Source organism: Necator americanus, chromosome II (assembly GCF_031761385.1).
Source record: "Necator americanus strain Aroian chromosome II, whole genome shotgun sequence".
Classification (NCBI taxonomy): Eukaryota; Metazoa; Nematoda; class Chromadorea; order Rhabditida; family Ancylostomatidae; genus Necator; species Necator americanus.
In genome coordinates, this window is record NC_087372.1 from 24142580 (window position 1) to 24167204 (window position 24625).

Here is a 24625-nt window from a genome sequence, read left to right on the forward strand (position 1 = left end):
TTTCGCTTCCACCATCTACAAACCTTTGAAATATCTACGCAAGAATTAGATGACTCACCGTAAAAACCTGCATTACGTTAGTGCGCGAAGTCCTTGAAGAACTTGTTTGGAAGATTTTTTTAGATAGGTGAGAAAAGGAAGAAAAAAAGCATATTTTCTACAACATGATGTTGCTCATAATCATAAACACTTTCGGATCTGCGTGCTACATCTATGTGCACATCCGACATGTAATTCACGAATGAGCGTGAAGAACTCCTCTAACCACATTATTCAAAAACAGACTGTAGAAAAGATATTCTGCTCCTGTTGTCCGTAAACCAAAAAAAACGTTAGAAGGAAGTTCCAAGCATCCTTTGCATAATGATTTCTACGTAGATTAGAAGGAATTATCTCATTATCGGACAAAACACACCTCTGGAATTGTAGTTTTGTGAAACCATGGAGGCTTTTAATCGAACCAATTGTACAACGTACTAAACTTTCTGACGCATTAATTTATAGCATATAAGTTCTTTAAAAGCAATAGGTTCAACGTTGAGAAGTACTTGTTGTTCAATAATTCCACTGTATTTCTTACAAAGCAGTAGTCAGTATGTCAGCGTGAAAATCAAATTGGATTCAGTTAATTGTAATAGGTTATGGTTTTCTCATAATACTGATTGTCCTACTTCCTTCTAAAATAAGAGAATAGGCTAAATTTAAGCCTACTTAATAGTTGTAACTAATCAAACGTTATTTCTTGGTCCGGTATTTGTAATCTCTTTAAGCTTACTTTTCGAAGTATTTAACGGAGAAGAAGGTTCTTGGAGCTGTATGAGAACATCGTCATTCGATGCTATGAAGAATTTTCTCTAAAATTGCAGAGAAGAGACAACAGAGACTCGTAAAGTCTTAATCAGGCTTTTTTTGCACTTCGCCATAGTCATTTGTTGTTTACCACGATTCGAAAGAAACTTGAACACTTCTTACATTTCCATGAGAAACAGAGTAGAACATGTGAACAGAATGTATCGTGCGCAGTGTTTATGGTAAAACTGGTGATGAAACTTCTACATCATTTTTTCAAATAATCCTAGTGATTAATCAAATCATCAATCATAGAAACAAAAATATTGAGATTTTACACTGATGTTACCAGTACAGTCTCTACTGTTGCATGCTGCAAGACAGATTTTACCACGAAACATTCATTCATTGTTACAATGTACAGTTTTAATGAACTATCTATTGTTCTGTTATCTATTGAGAGAATAAAGTTATTTTCCACTTTTTTTACTTTTAGCCCTTGCTGTGCATGTACTTTTTGATGCTTTTCTCTCAGTTATCCGCTTCAGTAGTGAGGGCCTGAACACGAGAACATAGTAGAAAGGGATTCGATGTGGGCAGAGAGGCGCTTCAAAACAGCAGACGTAAGAAAATATCTTCACTCACCTTGTCCTTTCTTTTTTCTTGTCATCGCTGACGCTACCGCCGGAACCTCCTGTGTTTCTGTTATCCGATGAAGTAGTTTCGCTCGCCTAGAAATATGCTTCTATTTTTTCGCATTCAAGGCCGATATTAAGAGAACATGTAGCTGCCACATCTGCTGACATCGATATCTTTGAAGAAATAACTTCTCGAAGTAATTTAAAATTCCGATGACTTTTCGACAGAATGATGACTTTTACAAGTGTTTTCATTAGTTCTACGTATTTGGTTTGAGTAGTGAACCACAACTGTGGCAAATTCGAGACAGTAGAAGCAAACGTATTTGTTTATAACCTAGTTTGTGGTACTTCGGATTTGTTGTATGCGAGTAAAATGCATTCATTTTCTGTGGGCAGTCCTATAGTTAACTATGGCAGTCCTATGGTTTTTAGACATCTGAAAACTTATAAGCATGATTACTACTATTCTAACCATATACTTACTTAGATACTTAGATGGCCCGTCTTCACTGGACGTGCGGGCCCCAGCATCTCTTCCACTCGTTTCGTTCCCTCGCCATTGTCATCCAAGATGTTCTCAAGCTTCGTGAGTGACGTTGACGAGGTCCTTGAGCCGTATCCAGCTAAGCTCTCAGCTGGTCCATCCGTGCAGCGAACACGTCACTCCATCTCGTTGGCGGTCTCCCTCGGGGGCGTTTGGCGTCCCTTGGGATCCACTCTAGCGTTCTTTTAGTCCATCTATCGTCGATTCTTCTCATGATGTGACCGGCCCATCTATGTTTTGCTTTCGATACATATTCCGCTGGGTCGCGAAGACGGGACATTCCTCTTAAGTCGCAGCTACGAAGGTGTGCGCCGGTTAAACTTCAGGAGACATCTCTCAAGGGCTCTGTGGGTGGTAAGTAGCTTCCTAGACGTGGCCGCGGTGTCTGCCCACGTCTCCGCTGCGTAACAGAGCGCTGGAAGAACTGTCGAGTAGAACAGATAGGCACGAAGATTTTGGTCCGTCAGTTGGTCCGTAGCTTTCCTGACGGGTACGAATGCTGCCCATGCTGCTCTCATTCTTCTATTCAATTCTTCCTTCAAGTGGTTTTCCATGTTCATAGAACGTCCAAGGTATACGTATGATGGAGTTTCCACGATTTGGGAGCCTTCAAGTTGTACTTCTCCGTCCTCGCAGTGGGCGTTCTTCATGAACTGTGTCTTCTTTCTGTTTATTCGTACTATTCTCTTCCCTGCTTCGTTCAATTCGTTGAGCATCGTTTCTGCTTCATTGGTAAAAAGAAAAGAGAACGATGTGGTCCGCGAAACGAGGGTTGTAGAGGAATATTCCATCAATACGTATGCCCCTTTCTTCCCAGGAAAGCGATTTCATTATTCATTGTAATGTAGCCGTGAACAGCTTCGGCGATATAGTATCGCCCTGTCGTACCCGCTTTCCAATGGGTATGGTGAGAGGGCGGTGGAAAAGTTGTATCCTAGTCGTGCATCGTTCGTAGCAATTGGCTAATGTCCTCACATACGACGCGTCCACACCTTGATCGACCAGCGCTGACAGTATTGCATTCGTTTCTACGCTGTCAAAGACTTTCTCATAGTCGACGAAGGTTAGAACAAGGGGCAGGCGGTATTCCCTGCAAACCTCTATGACCCTCGACACGGTCTGGATGTGGTCCAAGCAGCTGAACCCTTGGCGGAATCCAGCTTGTTCTTGAGGCTGGGCTTCATCCAGCATCCTAGATATGCGTGTGAGGACGATCTTGGTGTATACTTTGTATAACACGCTCAGCAAGCATATCGGACGGTAGTTCCGAAGGTCCTCTCAGTCACCTTTCTTATGGATAAGAACGGTTCGCGAGGTCTTCCACTGGTCTGGGATCCTTTCTTTCTGAAGATAGGATGTCATGTGCGCTGCTAAGATTACATGACGCGGACGGCCACCAGCCCGAAGAAAGTCTGCTGATATAAAATCAGGTCCGGGGGCTGTGTCAGGTTTCATGCTCTTGATAGCGACTCGTACTTCCGAAGGGAGAATCCGTGATGGAGCTTCGCCAGTGGGGATGATTAGACTTGACACAGGAGTTGATGAACGGAAAAGGTTCGAGTAGAACCTTTCCGTAATGATTTCCATCTCACGACGAGAAGACTTGCGAGTCCCGTCTTCGCTCAGCAAGGTTGCTAGCGGAATATTATATTCGCGGAGATCCCTGCGGCACTCCTTTAGACTCGTTCTTCTTTGTGCTGCTTCTAGAATCTTCTTCTGCCTGTACTTCAAAAGATCCTCCTGCAACGCTTTTCTGCAGCTAGTGTTTGCTACTAACCGCTCAATGTGCGATGCATTCGGATCAAGCCTCAAAGCCCTTCTTCTTCCTAACAATTCCTTGGTGGTCTTCGAAATTCGATCCAAGTTTGTCGTGCGCGACTTCGAGGCACGTTCAGCACAGGCTCGTAATCCTCTGAGCAGCATCTCGTAGTTCACGTTTGGGTCCTCTTCGATGTGCCAGTCACCTTGGGACAAGGAGTCCTCGAGTACGCAATCGTCGTAGACGACTTCTTTTCTCCTTTGTTGCCGATAGCAGATGTTCTTTTCCATAGTGTGGCTAAGTCGTATTTTCGCACGAAGGAGACGGTGATCAGAACCACTACAAAAGGATGGTACTACTAAGACGTCGAGTAGACACTACCTCCGAATGTTGAGTATGTGGTCGATCTCCGCACGAGTCACGCCATTTTGCGATTCCCACGTCCACCGACGATTATCTTCCTTCATGAAAAGAGAGTTCCCATGAAAGAGCAGAGCGGCGGACAACAGGCCGGAGAGACGATTGCCATTTTTATTCCGGTCCCCTTGTCCAAATCTTCCAATCCTGTATTCCTCTTCTGTGGCCTTTCCTAGTTTTGCTTTGAAGTCTCCGACAACGAATTTGTAAAAGGGCTTCTCGTTGCGGACTACTTCCTTCAGCTCCTCGTAAAACGCGTCCAATTCGGAATCATCAGCTGCTGATGTTGGTGAATAGCAGTTGATGATACTGATGGATTTTTGGCGCAGAGGGCGGAGGCGAAGAATGGCCAGACGAGATGACAGGATCTCGTGAGAATCGACGAGATGGACGACAGACGGGTTCACAACAAAACCAACACCGTCTACATTTCGCGACGGAACCTTCTCTCCACGAATGACGAGTGTACCTTCATTCATCTGTTGTACGTCGTTCCTTCTGCACTTGGTCTCCTGCAGAGCAATCACGTGAAATTTGATACGCTCTGCAGCTCCGAGAAAGGCATACAGGTTAGCGTCTGTGGAAACTGTTCTCGCGTTGTAAGTACACAGTCTGAGACAGTCTCCATGGCGAGTCGTGCGTGTGTCGCCTTGGTCCAGAATCAATGACGTCCTGAGCAACCTGAGATTTGATCGCCTCTCACCGGTCGCCATACCCTCCGACGTCTGAGACGGCAGGGCCCAGTGTGCAGGGTACTGAGGCAGTGAATATGCTGGAATGGCAAAGAGACTTTTCCCCAAACTAAGCAGCCATGCCACAGCGAACTTAGTTTTCACCACAGGTCGTCGCTCAACCTATATGGATCAGGGAACCACCTTGCGACATTTTGCCAAGACGGTGGTGAATCTTAGCAGTGGTTTACTCTTAGCTAGGCTTCCGATTCCGAGAAGTCGGAATGTCGGATGTGTCGAACTCCTTCTCAGCTTGGGAGACCCTGCCGGAGGATGAACCTCAGCTGTGCATCGCAGTTCGACGCCCAGTGTCACCTCCACGCCACTATGAGGCGATAAACCGTTGTGGAGGTTCTAACCATATAAGTGAGAGCAAACAGGTGCACGGAACATCCTCGTTAAATGCTCCTATTGTTACAGCTTTGTTTCACTAGTACTAACTCAAATTCGTCGTTTTCGTTCTCGTAATGTTTTTCTCTGCAAAATTTGCAGCTTCTTTTTGGATGACGTACTCACCTGACGTTCATCTTTCTTCTTTGCCGTCTTCCCAATCCAATCTAGAGTTTTTTCGAAGTCGATCTTCCTCTCCTTTGCTATTGTCCTAGAAGTTAAGAAAAAATCTGACAATTCATCAAAAAGAAGCCTCAGTACCGACTCATCGAAGACTGAAGCAAAATGAGAATAGGTTTTTCAATATTAGTCATATTTCAAACGGGGATACTAGGTAAACTCACTACCGAACGAGCTCGCAGTTCGCGGCTGCGATGGACGCGGCGCCATGATACTAACAAGTGAAAGGAAACCATCGATCTGCGGGTCAAAAGCAGATCACCGTGCGCGGCATCAGGTCAGAAGTACATTGAATGGGTTAGGCAGCGGCTATATGCAGTTCTGTCAAAACGTCTTCAGTTGTGGTGTTATTGCATAGGTTGTTTGTTTTTAGCTCAAAATGGCGCGGTGGGACTCTCGTTCAACTCCGCGGTCTGCTTGGAATTATATATATATATATATATATATATATACATATATATATATGTATATGTATATGTATATGTATACATATGAAATGTGACCAACTTCAGTGAACTTTGAATATACAAGTAATCCGGCTCATCTGCGTACGCCAGTTCATCAATATACTTGACAAGTCGTTGAACCTCTTGCGGCACAATTTTGAATATCTTCGGATACTCCATTTTGAAGAACTTATCTTTCATTGTGATAACCTTAACTGATTGATAAAATAAACTTATCAAACTTCAATATTTTTATTTTTTCTTTTCTGGTGAGTCCCTCTTCGTAGTAAACGAAGATAGCGCCTAAAACTGGCAAAATTTCAGTACTTTTATATTCTCGACACATCCACTCCTACGTCTTATTGACACGAGAAATATTCAGAACGTAATTCATCGCAAATTATTTTATGCTGTAAGCATACTATACTTAGGACTTTGTTTTTTCTTCTACTGTGAACCTCTCCTCTACAAAGTTCGATGCTTCAAGGCCAGAGGACGACTGCTCTACCGCGATTGTGGAGGATGGTGGATGCCACTGATCCTCACTACGAGCGTATTGTGGTTAAAGAAAGTGTCAGGAATATTCAGAGGTGGTTGTGTGATATGTGCTTCTAAAAGACTCCTAGTCGTTGTGGATCTGGTCACGATGTTAAGCACGGGTGAGTATCGTTGGGTACACGCAGCCTCCGCGACAACCTATCCTTAGGGAAACGATTGGCAGCGGTGATCGTTAATTGCCCTGCGCAGCAATTAATAGCGTCTGCAGAGCATTGCACTACGTTTACTTTATGTCCCGCCCATCACATTGTCCATCTTCGGCCCTCATCGTCTAATGAGGAGCGAAACATGCCTCACAGGATCACGCTATCTTTGGTACTTCCTCTGTACGGAGTATTGATCGCTTACGTATGGAGATACATCAAACGATGGCACACGAAATCGCAGGAATAAAAAAAAATAGTTTTTTATTCGTGTGAAACAAACAAATCAAAACTTTTACAAACCTTTGCAATACAGTAGAATCGCTAATTCTTCGACATAAGACGAAAAAGACGCGGATTCGCGTCTTTTTCATCTTTTTTTTCATAACTCACCTCAATTTGATCTTTATTATAAGATCTACAAATCAGTAGATTCGTGAGCGCGAGCTCTACCGATTGAATATAATTAGAACATTCAAGACCTATCAAGGAAACAGTTTTCGAAAAAATTACCTGTGAGTACATATTAGCAAGGCTGAGTCCGAGATAATTGCGCTCCAAGGATATGTGATCTTTGAAGGGACATATTTTTCGAAAAGTGAAATGATTGTTACGTATTCGTAATCTACGTAATATTGCGAACAATTTGATATCTCTCACAGCTACAAGTCCATGACTCTGAAAATTTTGTAAATTTGACTAAAGTGACATGTTTGAACCCCAGGAGCGGCCGACATTACCAGCTTAAAAATTATTTTCTTGCAAAATATGCAAGAAAACTATTTGTTGTAGGAGAACCTTATCTCTTGGTTTTCCGGCTCAACAGGATTTTCTGTTTTTTGCAGCTAAAGTTACAACTTCGGTATTTTGCATTTCTTACTCTGATTTCTGGCAGATCGCAAATCGCCAACAAATTAAGTTTGCCATCTGCCGGCACAACCGAATAGAAAGCAGTTTTTGTCCTGTGATTTGTTCCGAATTTTTCTATAATATGTCTCAGCTGCGGTCAGTTCTGAACTTGTAAAGATATAGAACTTCTCATGCTTTTTACAGAAGGCTTATTTTTTGCGATTTATTGGAAGTTTCTCCAAATATCGAGTGGATATTTTTGATCAGGAGGAAGGGATCTATTGGATGACGTTGATTTCAAAAAATTATGTTTCTTTTCAATTTTTATCACAAACTACTTCAGTCTCTATGGAAGGCTATTGTCATCTAGGCACCTGCAGAACGATATTCTTCAGAATTGTTTGTTTTATCCCTTTTTTATTCACATTATTTCTTTTTTTACCTGCATTCTTTGCTCTTTGAAATTAAAGTAAAGTCATCAAGTCAAAGAAATAAAATAAGGAATAAGGAATAAGAAATAAAATAGAAGAACCAGTGGAGTAGAAATCTGAATAGAACTAGCAAAATTTGGATTAAAAAGTACGTCAATGATTAGCAGCTCTGAAAGACAGAGCACCGCTTTCATTAAATTTTGAATTTTCAATTTCAATGGTTTGCAAAAATTTTTATTCTTTTCTTCTGTATTGTAGTTATGTAGTTATTTTGTTCTTTTCAAATGTAGTAATCAATGCGGTAACACAACCGTAGCTCGATGTGTGTCCTTAGGTATCTGGTGAGTCAGCGTCCATAGAAGAAGCTGAAGTAATTTGTGATAAAAATTGAAAAGAAACATAATTTTTTGAAATCAACGTCAGATCCCTTCCTCCTGATTAAAAATATCCACTCGATATTTGGAGAAACTTCCAATAAATCGCAAAAAATAAGCCTTCTGTAAAAAGCATGAGAAGTTCTATATCTTTACAAGTTCAGAACTGACCGCAGCTGAGACATATTATAGAAAAATTCGGAACAAATCACAGGACAAAAACTGCTTTCTATTCGGTTGTGCCGGCAGATGGCAAACTTAATTTGTTGGCGATTTGCGATCTGCCAGAAATCAGAGTAAGAAATGCAAAATACCGAAGTTGTAACTTTAGCTGCAAAAAACAGAAAATCCTGTTGAGCCGGAAAACCAAGAGATAAGGTTCTCCTACAACAAATAGTTTTCTTGCATATTTTGCAAGAAAATAATTTTTAAGCTGGTAATGTCGGCCGCTCCTGGGGTTCAAACATGTCACTTTAGTCAAATTTACAAAATTTTCAGAGTCATGGACTTGTAGCTGTGAGAGATATCAAATTGTTCGCAATATTACGTAGATTACGAATACGTAACAATCATTTCACTTTTCGAAAAATATGTCCCTTCAAAGATCACATATCCTTGGAGCGCAATTATCTCGGACTCAGCCTTGCTAATATGTACTCACAGGTAATTTTTTCGAAAACTGTTTCCTTGATAGGTCTTGAATGTTCTAATTATATTCAATCGGTAGAGCTCGCGCTCACGAATCTACTGATTTGTAGATCTTATAAAGATCACATTGAGGTGAGTTATCAAAAAAAGACGAAAAAGACGCGAATCCGCGTCTTTTTCGTCTTATGTCGAAGAATTAGCGATTCTACTGTATCTTATGTGAATAAATACAAATATATCTATATCTTCTATATAGTTTTTCATTCACGAATCTACGTCTTGCAACGACCAGGTTCTCGTCTCCACACTTCTTAACTTTTATTTTGGAACGTTCTCAGCTTCCTTTAAGTTTTTTGATGTTGTTTTCTTCTTGTACAAATTTTCTACGTTTTTGCTTCCTTTTCTCATTATTAGCATTTTCGCTTTCTACGTTTTTTCACATTCCACGTTACTAGGTTGTTGCTTTTTTGCTCTTTGAACCTTCCTGAAGGTCAACTTTATCGCGTTATTGCAATACAGACACGGCACATGAGCTCAATGATGTGGTTATGGATGAACGTGGCTTAATGATCACAGCTAGTCTAAGATGTGCCTTCTCCGACCTACCGGCAGCTTCTTCTGCCGCCACTTATTCGACTGCTGATAGTCGAGTATAGGCTGCGGGTATCCCACGACCGCCCTCTGAGCGGAAGCACTCCTGTATTCATAATCTACTAACCGATATAGGTATAGTCCAACGAAAATCCATACGATTCGTGTAGTGATGCCTTTAAGCGTCGTAAGTAACAGCGTTTAAGACCCCGTTTTTGCACGACGATTTCTGTTGCAATGCTCCACCTTTGTGCATGCGCTGCCTCCACGTGTGAGCGGTCGAAGATTAATGAGCCTTTCCTTTCCTCATTAGCCTGTTCAAGTAGAACAGATGAATAAGCTGCCGAGGAGACCGGGACATGTACATAGAGGCGCGTTCCAACTCAACTCGTAGTAACAAAAGCTGCTCCCACGCTGTTTTTACAGCGATTAGGGAGGGATCAGCGGCTGCTGCAAGTCCTACCTCACGCCTCAAAGTGGTGCAGCGGTAGCCGTGGCCGACGGGCAGCCATGGTGGCGAGACTTTGTCTGGGCAGGTTCAGCCATGCCAGAAAGGTGTCCGGCTAGTAGCACGGTCGTTGGGCCGAGTCTACAGGCTAGCTAAGTGAGAAGATAGTACGACGATTCCGGTGCCAGGCTGCTAGTGCGACAGGCCGACCGAGGACAACACCCCCGTCGCTTCATACTGCTAATGTCTACTATGTGTTCTTCAGAAGCTAGGGTGTCCCTCAGAAGCGACGCGCATTATGTGACACCGGACAATGTGGCAAATATGCGAGGGCTACCGGCTAGAGGCCAAAGAAGTTAGTCCACCATCGCCAGCAACATCCAGTGCGCTTTGCAAGACTTGACGTTGGGACGCTTGAGGAGTCGTGGACTGGTACGCTTGAGGAGTCGTGGACTGGTAGACAGACTCAGAAAACGCCGTGTTGACATATGTTGTGTACAGGAGACTAGCTGGAAAGGCTCCAAGTTAAGGGAATTAGGCGATGGCTACAAGCTCATCTACCACAGCACAACAATCGCAATGGCGTTGGTATAATATTGTACGAGACGTTTAGAAACATCGTCATAGCGCTGGATCGACTATCGGATCGCCTGATGGCTGTAAAAGTGGACACAGGAGAAGTGGAATTACGAGTCGTCTCTGCTTGTACGCCACAGGTGGGCTGTAGTGAACAAGAGAAGGCGTGCTTTTGGGAAGATCTGGAGCAGTACGTCCAATCCCTGGAAGGCGAAGAAGTACTTCTAATCGGAGGAGACTTCAACGGACATGTCGGTTCTCGGAAAGACGAGTTCGAAAGTTGTCATGGTGGATACGTTATGGAGCTCGTAACGACGACGGGTCACGAATCCTGGAGCATGCTGTTGCAAGTGGCTTGATCATTGCTAATACGCAGTATCGGAAAAGAAAATCGCATTTGATCACGTACACCAGTGGCGGTGAAACACAAATCGATTCCTGGATGTTACGCCGACCAGATCGCCTACTTCTGCAGGATTCAGAAGTCATCCCTGCAGACCATGTCACCGCCCAACACCATTTGCTCGTCATGGACTTGAAAATCTCCCGTCCAAGGAAGAGACATCTAAGAACTGAAACACAGCGCTTCAAATGGTGGAATCTGAGGGATAGGAAGGAGGTATTTTTCGCGTCCGTGACTCCATCCACACCTCCCCACCCCTACCCGTAGTGTGGAGGAAATGTGATCGTCTACTTGCAGCGTCATATGCTTGGCTGCGGAGAACACTCTGCGAAATACGACTCTAGGTATGCCCAATATACAAAAGGCTACGTGGTTTTGAAACGAGGACGTTTAGGCGGCAATTTGTGAAAAGAATTCCAAATATAAGCTCTGGTGGAGGACACGTCAGCCTGAAAATCAAGGTACTTATCTAGCAGCGAAGAGGGAAACTAAGAAGGCAGTCTTCTAGGCGAAGTCGGACCGCTACAAGGCTGCGTACGATACGCTTGATACTAGAAAAGGCGGGAAGTGCATCGTTTAGTCAGAGCGCGTCATCGCTCAACGTTGGATATGGAGCACACCAAGATCGTTAAGGGAGCTGATGGAGCCGTTCTGCGTCGCTCTGGTCAGATCGTGGAGAGGTGACGAGAGTACTACAATCACTTGTGTAACAAAGAGTTCTGCCATCCTCCCAACTGTTCCCAGCGTCGAGGGCCCTGTTCTACGAATTACTGCCGTCGAAGTCAGTGCTGACCTCGCAAAAATGAAGTCGAACAAGCCAACCGGTCCTGATGACATACCCACTGATGTCTGGAAGCTGCTAGGAGATCGAGGGTCCATGTGGCTCACAACTCTATTTAACAAGATCGTTGCAGAAGGACGGACTCCAGACGTTTGGCAAACTTCTGTGACCATGCCTATCTGGAAAGGGAAAAGAGAAATTGCTGACTGCACTTCGTACAGGCCTATACGACTGCTGTGCTATACGATGATGGTTTTTGAGCGTGTCCTGGAAGCTCGTCTGAGGAAGATTGTCAGCGTTTCACTCAACCAGTGCGGCTTTGTGAGGGACTGCAGCACTATAGACGCTATCCATGCCGTCGTGCATGTATCCCCCTGGAGAAGCATCGAGAGAAGAACCGCAGTGTGCATCTTGCTTTTTTCGAACTCGAGAAAACTTTCGACCGTGTACCACATGAGCTGTTACGGATGTCCATGAGATCTCGTAGAGTACTAGAAGAATATGGGCGGTAGACTAAGCTGCTTTATGCGAAGCCTACCAGCGTATAACGGTGTGCTGCTGGAGCAAGCAAGCCATTCCCTATACAAGTAGGGGCTCATCAGGGTTCATCACTCTCACCCCTGCCGTTCATATTGTGCATGGACACGATAACGAAGGGAATCCAGAAGCAGCATCCATGGATCCCATTATGAGGTGTACTGTTTCAGGTACTTTGGATACAAAGTGACTTGCACAGGCGACATTGATCAAGAAGATCGAGCACGTGTTAATGCGGCATGGACGAAAATGGAAAATGGCAGCAGTAGACAAGAAAGTCCCTGTTCGACTGAAATCGAAGATCTATAGGATGGTTGTGCGTCTTGTTGCCCTTAACGGATGCGAGTGTCGGCCGACGACGAAAGCCTTGGGAAGGGTGTTGCACGATATGGAGATGCGGATGTTGAGGGGAACGATAGGTGTAACGCTAAAAGACCAAGTATTCAACGACACTATACGCTCCATTTTCGACGTTGTCCCGATAACTGAGAAGATGAAGGAGGCGCGACTGAGATGGTTTGGTCACGTCTTGCGGCGAGAGGAAAGTTCTGTTGCCAAAACCGCTCTGAAGCTCGACGTTTTAGGCTCGAGGCCGCGTGGATGACCAAGGATTCGCTGGTTGGACCGTGTGAAGCTGGATATAATAGATGCGCACTTGTGTACGGCTGATCGAACCAAATGGAAGACAAGAAGCAGAAAAGTGGATCCTGCAACAACGCGGGACAAACACTAGGAAGAAGAAGAAGAAGAAGGGGGGGGGGGGGAGTGGGGTGGGGGGGTCAGAGGAATGGCCTAGGATCTTGCATTCTACAATCCCACCTCTAACTATTGCCGCGGCTTCCGTCACAACCTCAGGTCCATATTGTGCTGCCTTTAACCCCTGATATAGAACCACGTAGTTACTTCGTACATGTTCTCGGTTGTGATGGCTGCCTCGGTCGAAAGTTCTTGCCTATGGAAGCTAAGATCACTACTAGTTATGCATTATGGGATCTTTCTTCTTTTCTTTCCCGAGCAAAACGTTTAATACTAAATATTGTTCATTCCACTTAAAAAGATTTCATGCTTTTCAGGAGGGGGTTCTTATTGATCACTTATATCAATACGTTTTCTACTCTATTATTTTCTTTTCTTTATCATCATTTGTGAACGTTCATTTATCATTGATAATTGTTTTAAACCAAACATATACGCATATATATATATATATATATATATATATATATATATATATATATATATATAAAACATATATAAAGCTTTAATGCTTTGTATTTGGTATATGCGTATGTTCAGTTACAATGTTACTTAATCACTTAAGGAAAAATCACAAAGTTCAGATTAACCCACTGAGTTTTTATCAACCGCTCGTTTCCATGGCAAGCTTTCGTTATCAAAAAGGTCGAAGAGCTAAAGATAAGGATTAGTTCTAACACCAAATCGTGTAAGATAGTGTTGTAGTTGGATCGTATTCTACTGTTCACAGTTTGGACACAATTTTTTACTGGACTGTTGGCGATTGTAACAACGACACAAGTAAAGTATTGCGTTCACGAAATGCTTTGAATCCTTCCGACGTATTAGGTGGCGGTAGCGCACTAATATACTCTGCATCTCCGCACCTGCCAATCGATGAAAGGATTCGTCGAAAGGACAGCGCCGATAAGGTCTTTGGGAGACCCTTTTCGTAATTATTTAAAACCAGTCTGAACGTCCCGCTAAAGCCGGACTTCAGACTTTCTGTGGTGTTCACTTCGCTCCCCTTCACTGATCAACGAAAATCAATATTAGTACCCTCTTCAGTGAAATTAGACTTGTGTATCTCTAACAATCTTTCTTCATCTTTTTTTTATTATAAGTAAAGGCAAACGATTTCATAGTTTTCTTTCTAACCGCGTCAGTTCTACATTTGGAGAATATTCAAACTTCACCTTCAAACACTCCGTCGATACCAATATAATGTAGATACAATGTGAAAGTATTATTCGAAATTTGGGTTTTCCTCTTGTTTCCTCCCTCTGTTTGCATGCATGTTTCCACTTTCTGAGGAAGGCATGCTACCAACTTGAGGCGAACGAAGAAAGAAATAGACACGCGGAGGAGTCATAAAGGTGAAAAACAACGCGCCCAGTAGCCACGGCTATGAAACATCCCATTTACCTTTTGCGACATGCACACAAAGTTATTGCGCACCATTTTCCGCGGAACCCGTCTCAAGTCCCCCTTATATAGGTATCTGGCGCCGGCGCACCAATCTGACCCCGGTGGACCCGATGCACCGTCTTCTACAGGTATCTGGTGTCGAGGCAACAACTCGACGCCGGTGCACCCGTCGCACCCCCTTTTCGAAAATCGTGACTGACACACGTGATATCATGATAGTTCTTCGTTCCTTCTTGTGTAATTTTGCATGATTGAGACTACTAGTGAGATAAACAGATTACAGATAGAAAGATTAATGGCATGATAAGTTTTCGAGCCTATCAATCACATAGTAATATTGTACAATCCTGTTTGGCTTAAAATATCCTTGGGAAGATAGGAAGATGCGAGGATAATGAAAATAATATGTGAAAATCAGCTCTAACTTGGTTAGTTCTTCATGACAAGCAAATCGGAAATGATACTGACCATATATAACCATGTTTCCAAATCGTCCTTTCTGCCCTGTTCGATTCCTAAATGACATGCCCTCGAGGCAAAGCGTATCGTGCCAAGAAACTTAACACAAAGACGTGCCACTCTGTAATGAATGCACATTGTTATAACATTCGAGAAGTTTAAAGTTTTATAAGTATACAAAGAACAAGATGTTAAGATTACAGAATATTTCGGTACTTTAACCCTTTACAAGTTAATTCACATTTCTAGAATGTAAATAAAACTGCCCTCACTTCACTTGTTTCGTGTCATCGTTCCGATATTTTCTAGCTATGCCAAAGTCAAGCATATAAATTGTTTTTTCATATTCTCCCAACCCAACGGCAAAGTTCTGTGGTTTTATGTCCCTAAGGAGAAAGAAAAAGTTTTTTTTCCGAATATTTAATGCTATAAGCAAACAGCAAGAAGTAAATTGCATCCAAAAACACACCTGTGCAAATATCCCACATCGTGCAGGTCCCATACCGCCTGTAATGTTTGCAGGGAAGCATTCATGGCTGTTGGTTTCGAGTAATTTCGAAAAAGTATGTAACGGCGAATATCCTCTAGGGATTTACCAACAAGACCCATGACAAGAAACTAAAGCAGGATCGCTTGAAAATTCACCGGAAGATAGCATTAAAAGTACCTTGAATTTTTTAGTTTTCCCTTTATCTATGAAAGGGACAAAGTGCTCCTTCTTTCTGGGGTCTTCAGTTTCATGACACAGTCCTAACACAACAACTTCGATTTTGAGGCGTAACTTCAGCTTATCCCCCTCAACCATTTCTGTCTTCATCGCATACTCCTGCAAATCGAAATGGTCGAACTTTAAAGGTTTAGTGATGAGAAATAAAAATGGTTAGGGAACCTTTTCTCTATATGATTGTAGTTGTAGTTAAGAGATCCGAAACAAAATTATACCTAATTGCAAGTGAAGGTTCAACTTTGAGAGAAAGAAATTGAAGTTAAATTTAATGCTCTGTAATAAGATTCGGTAAATAGAGAAAGTGTGTTTATTTTTCCAACTAGTTGTGAAGGGTGAAAAATTCTTTGCAAGTTCTGAGATGAAGCATTACGTTTTTGTCGTCACTATCTTCTTTTGCCACTTTATAAACATCGCCGAATCCTCCAGAACCAAGGATTTTTATAACTTTCCACCTGAACTACATATAAATGAAGTTGCTTCTCGTGTTTTTGTAGTCCTTTTGAATCTAATTCTGCCCACTGAAATGAGTCGCTAACAATGGTCTGTCCTGGCTCCATTTTCTCTCTTTTCATTTCTTTCTTTGGCTTTCTTTTCTTCTTCTTCTTCTGAAGCAAGTAAACTTTGAGGTTCGTTCGCCAAAATTCGCGAAATTGAAATCATTTGAGAGTAATATATCACAGAAAAAAGGCGTAGTTGGCTCTACAAATCAAGAAAAAATACTGATGTATTGTACACAAAAAGAAAATTTTTACGAAGTTAAATGGTTGTATTTTACGGAAAAACAGCTTGTATGGGGTCTAGTTTCATTTTCTTTGGAGCTGTGTTCAAGGACGGCGCGCCTCTGCTAAGATGCGGGCAATAATTTCAGCACACTGATTAAGTCAAAGTAAGCGAAAAAGATCGGCAATGTGAAGCGGCAAGTACGAACTCTTGCGCCAGGGAGGTACTAACATTTTTGACCATATTCAAGCTCTACTTGCCATCTACAAAGCTCTCCACGGATCTCCCTCACTAGAGAGATTACAACCAATTAGCCTCGAGGCTACTTGTCGCATTCCCAGGTAGCAGATAAGGAGATAATCGTGGAGGAGATAAAAGCGTAGAATCAAAGAACTGGGAGGTACAATTGAGGAGGTTTGGAGTCGCTTTCAACAAAAATGCTCCACTTGCTTACTCCAGGATGACGAAATGTTCTCCCAAATCTCATGGGACCAGAGGATGGCAACTGGCCCAATTGCTCGAAAACTATATACAAAGCACTTAATAAGAAAGGGTCTCCTGACCCCAGAGGAAACCCTGATACTGTAGCGCTAGGAGGGACGAGGTTGCATGAAACATCTATGCTACCAGAAAGAATAAGAACTAGGATGACGATATGAACATACAGCGCACGTATGCTTGCATCGAAAGCGACCATTGAAGATCTGATGACAGAGGAAAGAAATATTAAGTACATTGTCACCTGAGTGTGACGGGACAATCCCACCCAGTGAACGCCGCATATGGAACTGGAGAAAAACTGTTTTTAGGAACGTACGACAGTAGAGGAGTTCGTGGATTCGAACGTTTCCGGATGAGAAGATGTGGTTCATTGCCAGACCCTTTTAGTAGTTTACGCACCAACATAAAGCTGCAAAAGACAAGAAGACGCTTTTCGAGTTTATCATGACGACTAAGACGTCCTATGGGAATTCGCAATCCCGGAAGCCTTCCGCTGGACAAAGTAGCCACCTGGTGGGAGGGGAGTGCCGTAAGGAAATTAACTACATCATCGTCAGTAAAAGGTTTTGCCTAAGGGATGTTGTGCCAAAGTCCTATACGGAATCAGACCATCACCTCCTTCAGGGGAGATTTCCTTTACTCGTAAATGAGATAAAGCCGCGAATCTCACAAAGCAAGTTCCCAGAACTATCATCGATTGGAGTCTTTTCGCTTCTAAGGATTTGGAAAGAAACCGCAATGGACAACATCGACGAGGAATACCACGACTGCATGAGGGAGTCTCAGAGTTTCAGAGCTACTAAGAGATGCCTATCTCCAAAACCTCTTAAGTTAATACGTCAACTATGGAGCTGAACGAACTGCAGACAATCACTAACTTACGTCCGAGTTCGCCAGGCGTTGGTGAGAAACGATAAAAGAGCTCTGAGAGAGAAGAGCAAAATTGTTGGCTGAAGCTGCAGAGGCTGCACAGAGCATTCGCTCGTATTTTCGCCTATCGTTAATGACTGCTTTCCGGACCTCAGATGGAACAACTACAGCATCGAGAAGGGAGATGGAAAAGGTTACCCACATCTTTCTCAGATCTCTTCGACAGTCACGTCCACTTGCCTCCTTACCATACCTTACCTGAGGAAAGATGGAGTTGTCATTCCAAAGGTCCTCCCTTCCGAAGTTCGACAATCCTCATCAACAATTTGGCGAGGCTCTTCACAGGTTATTTGTCGGAATGCAAGGTTTCTAAGCAATGGAAAACCGGCAATACCATGCTATTGTACAAGAAGGGAGAACCACAAGACATCGGCAACAATCGCCTAATCTGCTTACTGTCTGTCATTTACAAGCTATTCACAAAAGTAATCCTAAAGAGTAAGAGGTTTTCGATTGATCACATAGATATCGTTTCAAAACTCAGAGAACGGGAGGGAACAGTATGCCTCTTTGTATCACTTTCATTAACTCGAAGAAAGCCTTCGATTCGGTTGGGATGGCAGAGGTCATGGAAGCCCTGTATAGTCAAGGCGTCCCTACTCCTTGCGTAGAGGTACTTTGTAGGTTGTACAGCAATTTCACCACTAAAAGTTCTATAATAGTGTCACAGTCAACGTGAAGAAATGGATTTTCCGTTGATGTCTGGGAGAATTTCTCGCACTTGTATACGTGAAGCGCGCATGTTTCCTTACCTATTTTTGGAGAGATCCCAATATAGGCAATTGTGTGTTGGCTTTAAAAACAGCACATCACGAAGGCGATGTTCGGAATAAAAATCTTCAGGAAAAGATGGACGTAAAGGTTTGGCTCCTTCAAAGGCTTAAAGGCATCACCCCACGAATCTGAAGTGGTGCAGATTTCAGGTGGAGTATTCGTATACGGGATGGGAGACTACGGAGAGAGAGATGATTCCGTCCATTTCTTGCTAATTGCCTCAGATGCCTTTCTCAACTTGTTTTCTTCCATTCCCTCTTTGCTAGGTGCGGACGAAAGCAATGATTTTTCGATACAGCAAAATGCGCGCGAAAACTTCTTATAATAAACGCGTTTCCGGACCTTATTGTTCACTTTGAAAAGAAGAACGAGCTAGAAACAAGCGGCTCTACATGAGTCGAACTAACCGGATAGGAGCATAGGAGATGCTGATATTAGCGCGTGACGCGATTGCGCGCGTTTTGGCCGAGGTGTATTTTCCATGGATATTGCTCTGCCCAAGTTTTTGTTCTACAGCAAAATCCCGCTCAAAATTCATCCATTCATCGCTGTGACATATCCTACGAGATTTGATGTCTCTCAAGTACTGCAAATCGACGCAGAGAGCCCTTAGGTATGTGTCCTTTAGTTCGGCGCGACGAAACGGCGAGTTATTTCTTAGTTACTTTCCCTATGGATAGTTAATGTGTCTTGGAACGGTCATGCCGTTTTTCTGGACGACAGCAGGTTTCCGCAATATTTCAAAAATCTTAGTCTTACAACTGTATAAGTTGTACTATTTGGAACCCAGGATGATTATTCCAATTCTTTATTGCTCTTTGTAGCACCAGAATCGTCGATATAACAGATAGCAATCAGGACCGTATACGCGCTCCCTTCCTTAGGTAGTGAAGGAGAAAGTGATTGTAAATCCAATCGAACCAAGTAAACAAAGGAGTTCACAGAAGATTAGTTCGTTATTTGACCAGACTTGGTCAGATGCAACTTCGCTATTTTCATCCTTACTACTGCAAGTAAGTTCAGATGTATCCGCATTATTCGGATCCACCTATAGCGTATGATTCCACAAGTTATTCCAAAGTGACTGAATTGACTTCATCAAAAACTAAATTTCGCTAGTTTACATTCCGCGATTTTTCCTTACCAAAACAGCACCTTCCATTTTGCACTGCTGTGACCATCACAAAGATTATCTCCATAGAATCATTTTTGTGTTCACCGACATCGCTCTGAATGTTCCAGGTCAGGAGGATTCTTTGGGAGTGATTCGTAGAGTGCTATAATATCCCCCAACAAGAAAGGTGAAGCGACCCAGAATTATGGCTGGCGCCATATTTAGTATCTTAGTCCTATCGAAGCTTTGCTGACCGCAGCCAAACGATTTTCAGCGCATGTTTTGTCGACTAGATTTAGTTCGTGACGCCTTCTTCCTTTTAGCTAAATATTAGATGGACAACGAATAGCAAATAATGGCTAGCTAATAGCGCACCTCCAAAGCTTATAGGGCTAGTTCTTGGACTTCATGAACCTTAAGCAATTCTACATCCCTCTTGATAAGAACATTTCAAGTTGTCTTAGACCTGCTTATACTACTTTGTCACTTCAAGCAGCTCTGAGGGTGTTTCATACACTTACTACTTCTATCCGACTTCCATGTCTGTCAGCAAACGTTCTGGTTCATTTAGAAAGGCGTTACTTCCCTTTTGAAAGGCAGATATTTGAAGTGTACTGCTACTGTCGTTTTCTTCTTTCGGATAAGAAAAGAAAACTGCAAAGTTTCATTGCGGTGAAAATCCAAAGTTTTAGTGCTTTTGTATGGCGTTTGTGTCCGTACCGTAGATGACTAGCTGTGATACTACGGAATCTTTCTTTCCTGTTGCACATAGGCGAAAATACTAATCACCTTGACGACTTCTTTGACGACCTCTTCCTTCTCTGCTCGCTTTGTATCCGACTTTGGAGCTGAATCGGCTTCGACTCCACCGATCGCTGCCATACTGGTTATGAAACTGTGTCACTCTTTATAATGCTTATCGAACATGATTTATCGGAGTAGTTATTGCTGATTAAACTACATTTGCTGATTGCAGCCATCTCATAGCTGTAAGGTGATTGCTGTTCTTTGCAGTTGTTAGCGATAATAAATTCATTCAAATTAATCCTTATAAATCATCTGTTATATATCACTCGACATTGCTACTATTCGGAAGTATTATTGGAAGTAACTGATGCTCTTCAAAACGCCTTTTCAATGGTTAACCATGATACATAAAGAATGCGCTTAAAGGCATCACCCCACGAATCTAAATCCGTACCACCTCAGATTCGTAGAGTGATGCCTTTGATCCGTATGTGTGTGTCACAAAATTCCGGAAAGCAGCGAAACAGGACCCTCGGCGTTGAGTAGGCGCACCTGTGCCAGATAGTGACAAAAGAGGGTGGAACGGATCTCATTGTGTCGAACTGGTACAGAATAATGTGCTAACATAAAATGAAGGGGATGGTGTAGCGCAGTCGGCAAGAGGTCCGCTGTGGCCGCACCGTCGATGAATCGAAACCACCTTGTTGCAAACCAAGCCCTTAATGGCTCCAAGGTCGATAAATTGTTGGCAAGGTTGCCCAAGAGGATAAAAAAAACTGACTTGGCTTGCCACCGCAAGTAAGTATATAGACTAGACACGGGTTCCGAGACCCCAACGATTACAAATTGCAGTAAAAACGCGTTGGCGCTTTTCAAATGGATTGATACACTAGAGAATTTTATAAAATGTAGTGAACATCATCATCACAGTGGTGTAGATAATTGTCCTATACGAAATTATGCAGAGTGATGGTTACTATTTAAGCGTCTGTGATGTGTGCGTCCAATTTCTAAACAAGAGCTTTGAAGAAAACGATGAAGGTAATCAAAAATGAGTAGACATGCGGAGGCGTACATTAAGGTGAAACGCCTACGACCGATCTAAGAAGCAGATTTCCTTCTTAGATGTGAACCTACTTTCGAGGGAAAGTACAGATTTGTCAAGGGGAACAGTATTTATGGATGCGAACACCATCTCCTTAGAGTGAGAACGCAACCGATACATATTGAAAAGTTTCCAGCGAAGCTTAACGTACTTTAACGAACGTCGTTTTCTGTCATGAGCAGTGTGTATTTTTTCGGCTAGGATACAATCTAATCCATAATCCTTCTCGACTGAAGATGACGATCCTCTCTTCGGTGCACTCTCCCTTTCCCGAACTAGTATATAGGGCACTTTGAAATTTTCGCAACAGGGGTTTGGTAGCCTAAGGCGGAAGGATGAATGAGAGGAAGAGAGTTGAGGAGGGGAGAGGAGGAGAAGAAGAATAAAGAGAGAAAGGGGAAAGCGAGGGCGAAGGGTGAGAGAGAGGGAGGAAAGGTGGAAGGAAACAAGAAGAGGAAGAAAGAAAATCGATGAAGAGTAGAGACATGATAGAACGCAGGCACAAGAGTTTTTGTGGACAATAAACAATGTGTAACAGAAAAACTAGAAATGGAAGGATTGTAAGTTGGAGGAGAACCTGTTTTGAAAGGAACGAAGAGACTTAAAAAGTGTGAATTGAAATGAAAATTTGTAATACTCCGATGAAAAATTGAACAAATATTATTATTAGGGTGTTCGGAAAGGATGTGCCGAAAATTCCGCAGTAGCGCAGATTTTTTGAGATGTTCTGGAAGTTCCCGTTTCAAATATATTATATAAGGACACTACCGCTTGTATACACATAACATATGTGTCTCCCTCTTCCTTCCCTATCTCATCCTGTTATGGCCGAACATTCCACGATGTTCGACACTTACTCCTTTACGAGTTCGAATCTGGCCACCCCGCTGCTGAAGTCCATCGAAACTTAAGTCAATTATTCGGCACTGAAGCCCCTTCTGAGCGGTCTGTGCGCGCCTGGTTCCAGCGCTTCAAAGCCGGAAACAAGGAACTCGAAGATGAGCCTCGCTCTGCTCGACCGACTGCAATATCGTTCGACGAACTGAAGAATCTGGCGGAGCAGCATTTATATGAAGGTGTGCGGTGTTTTGCTGCCAGTCTTGGCTCTTCGCTGTCCACCGTGAGTAATGGACTGCGATCTCTCGGGATGGTGAGAAAGCTCGGTCGGTGGCTCCCACATGCATTGAGCGACGGCAACCGTCAAGGACGCTCGGACATCTGCACTCAGCTGCTCTCCAGAAGCCGTAGATTCGACTGGCTGGACACCATTGTCACTGGAGATGAAAAATGGATCCTCTACGTCTGGTGGGGAGTTCATGGAATCTACCGTTTCGAACTGCTGCCAGACAACACGACAGTTACCGCCGATTTCTACTGCGCTCAACTGCAAAGACTGGCCGACAAGATCCGCAAGAAGCACCCGAAGCTCGGTACGACCCGGATCTGGCCCCGAGCGACTATCACCTCTTGCGATCGCTTTAGCATCACCTGGAAGAGAAGCGCTACGATGATCGTGACCACCTCGAAAATGACCTTCTGGCTTTCTTTGCCTCTAAGTCGCACAGGTCAGCGTGAACATCTCAAGAAGAGATTCGTGGTAATTTTGCAGTTTTGGTTTCGAACAAACGAAGGAAATAGGAATGAATGGGAAGACGAGCAAGAATCAAGGAGACATGTAATGAGTGGAAGAGCTGAGTCCACACTGAGCTAAACTTTGGATAGAACTCTACAAAAGTCTACAAAAATCTAAACTTGTTTCTTCTTGTCCGAGGAAATAGAAATTACTACAAACACAAGCAAACAAATGTTTCTCAAAATACTGTGCAGCTGTTCAAAAAGTGCGACTCTTTTAAAAACTGAATCTACTGAATACAACTCGTTCATCACTGCCAGCTCAATGTAAAAATATGCGAGAAATCAAAAATGTCTTTGTGTTTTGAAAAGGGATAGAGGAAAATCTTCAGTAGCTGAGAAAAGTATAAGAGCGTCACGTAGAACCATGGTTTTCACGAAAAATGCTTACACAAATTAAAGAGGGTGTTGCGTATAAAGTAACGCATACATGACTTTTCCCCATATGCGTGACTTTCTAATATTTAAACGGCGCAAGAACATTGGTAAAATGTGCAAAACTTCTTATTAAGGTGGCAAATGTTGTTTGTTACGTTAGTAAAAGGCTTCGTATCACGTTTGCCAAGCGTATGTGTTGTGAAGCGCAATGTGAAGACAAACCGTTATTCCTAAGGAAACGGTAAGGGCTCATGACAGAAGAGTTCTTTCTGGGGTGTTTCGTTAAGAACTACATGCTCTGCGGCAATTTAGCCGATTTTCCTGCGATGATCATCCTGCCACCTCGCCAGGTTTATATTATCTTTACTTTTTTGAAAACTAACTTCACCACGTCATTGCATTAGAAACATAATTTACCTTCAGTGGTCATTGTACTGGGCAGCTAATACAGCAGACCCCAGAGAAACGAGAAATTTTGAACAGCAGCCTTAAGGAGTTAGTAGACAGGTGGGAGTGGTATCCTTCAGTATATACTGCCTACCATTAACTAAACATGGACCACTGGATCGGTCCACAACGTATATTTACTGTGAAGTAATCTAAAAAAAAATGGTGATAACGCGACTATGAGCGGGTGCAGCGTAGCGGTTAGAGGTTCCGCTTCCTGCACGATCGATCGGAGGTTCGAATCCGCCCTACTGCTCACCAAGCCGTTTGTCCTTCCGGAGTCGATAAACCGGTACCAGACTTGTCTGGGAGGATAAAAAAAACACTGACTTGACATATCGGCTGGCCACTGCAAGTCATTGTATAGGCCAGTTACACGTTCGTAAACCTCAAACGATTCTGAATTGATGTGGCGGCGCATCGCAAGCGGATTGATTAGCGCCAGAAACTTCATCGGCGGCTATTCAACAACTTAACGTTTCTATAACGTTTACACATTCTATCCTCACCTTTAGAGCTGGACCCGTCACCTCGAAGTTCTTAATCCATATATTGAAAGCGTGGCAATTTGGAACGCTGGCATGACGTTTTAAATTGTAGTAGCATTGGAATTCAAGTTGAGCACCATGTAGCATCATATGACCATTGCGCTGCTTCTACCTTATGCTCCTCTTATCTCGCGATGCTGTACG

The 24625-nt window shown here is 43.0% G+C and overlaps 7 protein-coding genes across 8 annotated transcripts; 2 read left to right on the plus strand and 5 right to left on the minus strand.

Moving 5' to 3' along the window:
- Window positions 1–1259: 1259 nt before the first annotated feature.
- RB195_019261 (uncharacterized protein) lies at window positions 1260–20506 on the minus strand (the record flags this gene model as incomplete). Of its 2 annotated transcripts, XM_064187032.1 has the most annotated exons (15): window positions 1260–1347; window positions 1435–1520; window positions 3073–3200; window positions 3261–4072; window positions 4115–5004; window positions 5398–5482; window positions 5959–6107; window positions 13587–13646; window positions 14868–14979; window positions 15131–15244; window positions 15328–15476; window positions 15526–15684; window positions 15956–16037; window positions 16105–16190; window positions 20414–20506. In XM_064187032.1, 15 exons carry the CDS (start codon window positions 20504–20506, stop codon window positions 1260–1262), a joined length of 3093 nt encoding a protein of 1030 aa, XP_064042913.1. The 2 variants fall into 2 exon arrangements, with proteins under 2 accessions (XP_064042913.1, XP_064042917.1); XM_064187033.1 differs by lacking the exons at window positions 1260–1347; window positions 1435–1520; window positions 3073–3200; window positions 3261–4072 and having other exon boundaries at window positions 4111–5004.
- RB195_019262 (uncharacterized protein) lies at window positions 2271–2690 on the minus strand (the record flags this gene model as incomplete). Its single annotated transcript, XM_064187034.1, has 1 exon — window positions 2271–2690. One exon carries the CDS (start codon window positions 2688–2690, stop codon window positions 2271–2273), a length of 420 nt encoding a protein of 139 aa, XP_064042914.1.
- RB195_019263 (uncharacterized protein) lies at window positions 2809–3165 on the minus strand (the record flags this gene model as incomplete). Its single annotated transcript, XM_064187035.1, has 1 exon — window positions 2809–3165. One exon carries the CDS (start codon window positions 3163–3165, stop codon window positions 2809–2811), a length of 357 nt encoding a protein of 118 aa, XP_064042915.1.
- On the minus strand, window positions 3253–4023 carry RB195_019264 (uncharacterized protein; the record flags this gene model as incomplete). The annotated part of the gene is made up of 1 exon (XM_064187036.1): window positions 3253–4023. One exon carries the CDS (start codon window positions 4021–4023, stop codon window positions 3253–3255), a length of 771 nt encoding a protein of 256 aa, XP_064042916.1.
- On the plus strand, window positions 10958–12905 carry RB195_019265 (uncharacterized protein; the record flags this gene model as incomplete). The annotated part of the gene is made up of 6 exons (XM_064187037.1): window positions 10958–11134; window positions 11216–11262; window positions 11313–11379; window positions 11499–12020; window positions 12436–12752; window positions 12821–12905. The coding sequence occupies 6 exons, from the start codon at window positions 10958–10960 to the stop codon at window positions 12903–12905; spliced, it is 1215 nt and encodes a 404-aa protein (XP_064042918.1).
- A 1309-nt stretch (window positions 20507–21815) lies between the features above and the next one.
- Window positions 21816–23187, plus strand: RB195_019266 (uncharacterized protein; the record flags this gene model as incomplete). Its single annotated transcript, XM_064187038.1, has 2 exons — window positions 21816–21891; window positions 22409–23187. 2 exons carry the CDS (start codon window positions 21816–21818, stop codon window positions 23185–23187), a joined length of 855 nt encoding a protein of 284 aa, XP_064042919.1.
- On the minus strand, window positions 22543–24387 carry RB195_019267 (uncharacterized protein; the record flags this gene model as incomplete). The annotated part of the gene is made up of 2 exons (XM_064187039.1): window positions 22543–22964; window positions 24264–24387. 2 exons carry the CDS (start codon window positions 24385–24387, stop codon window positions 22543–22545), a joined length of 546 nt encoding a protein of 181 aa, XP_064042920.1.
- Between the last annotated feature and the right edge of the window lie 238 nt (window positions 24388–24625).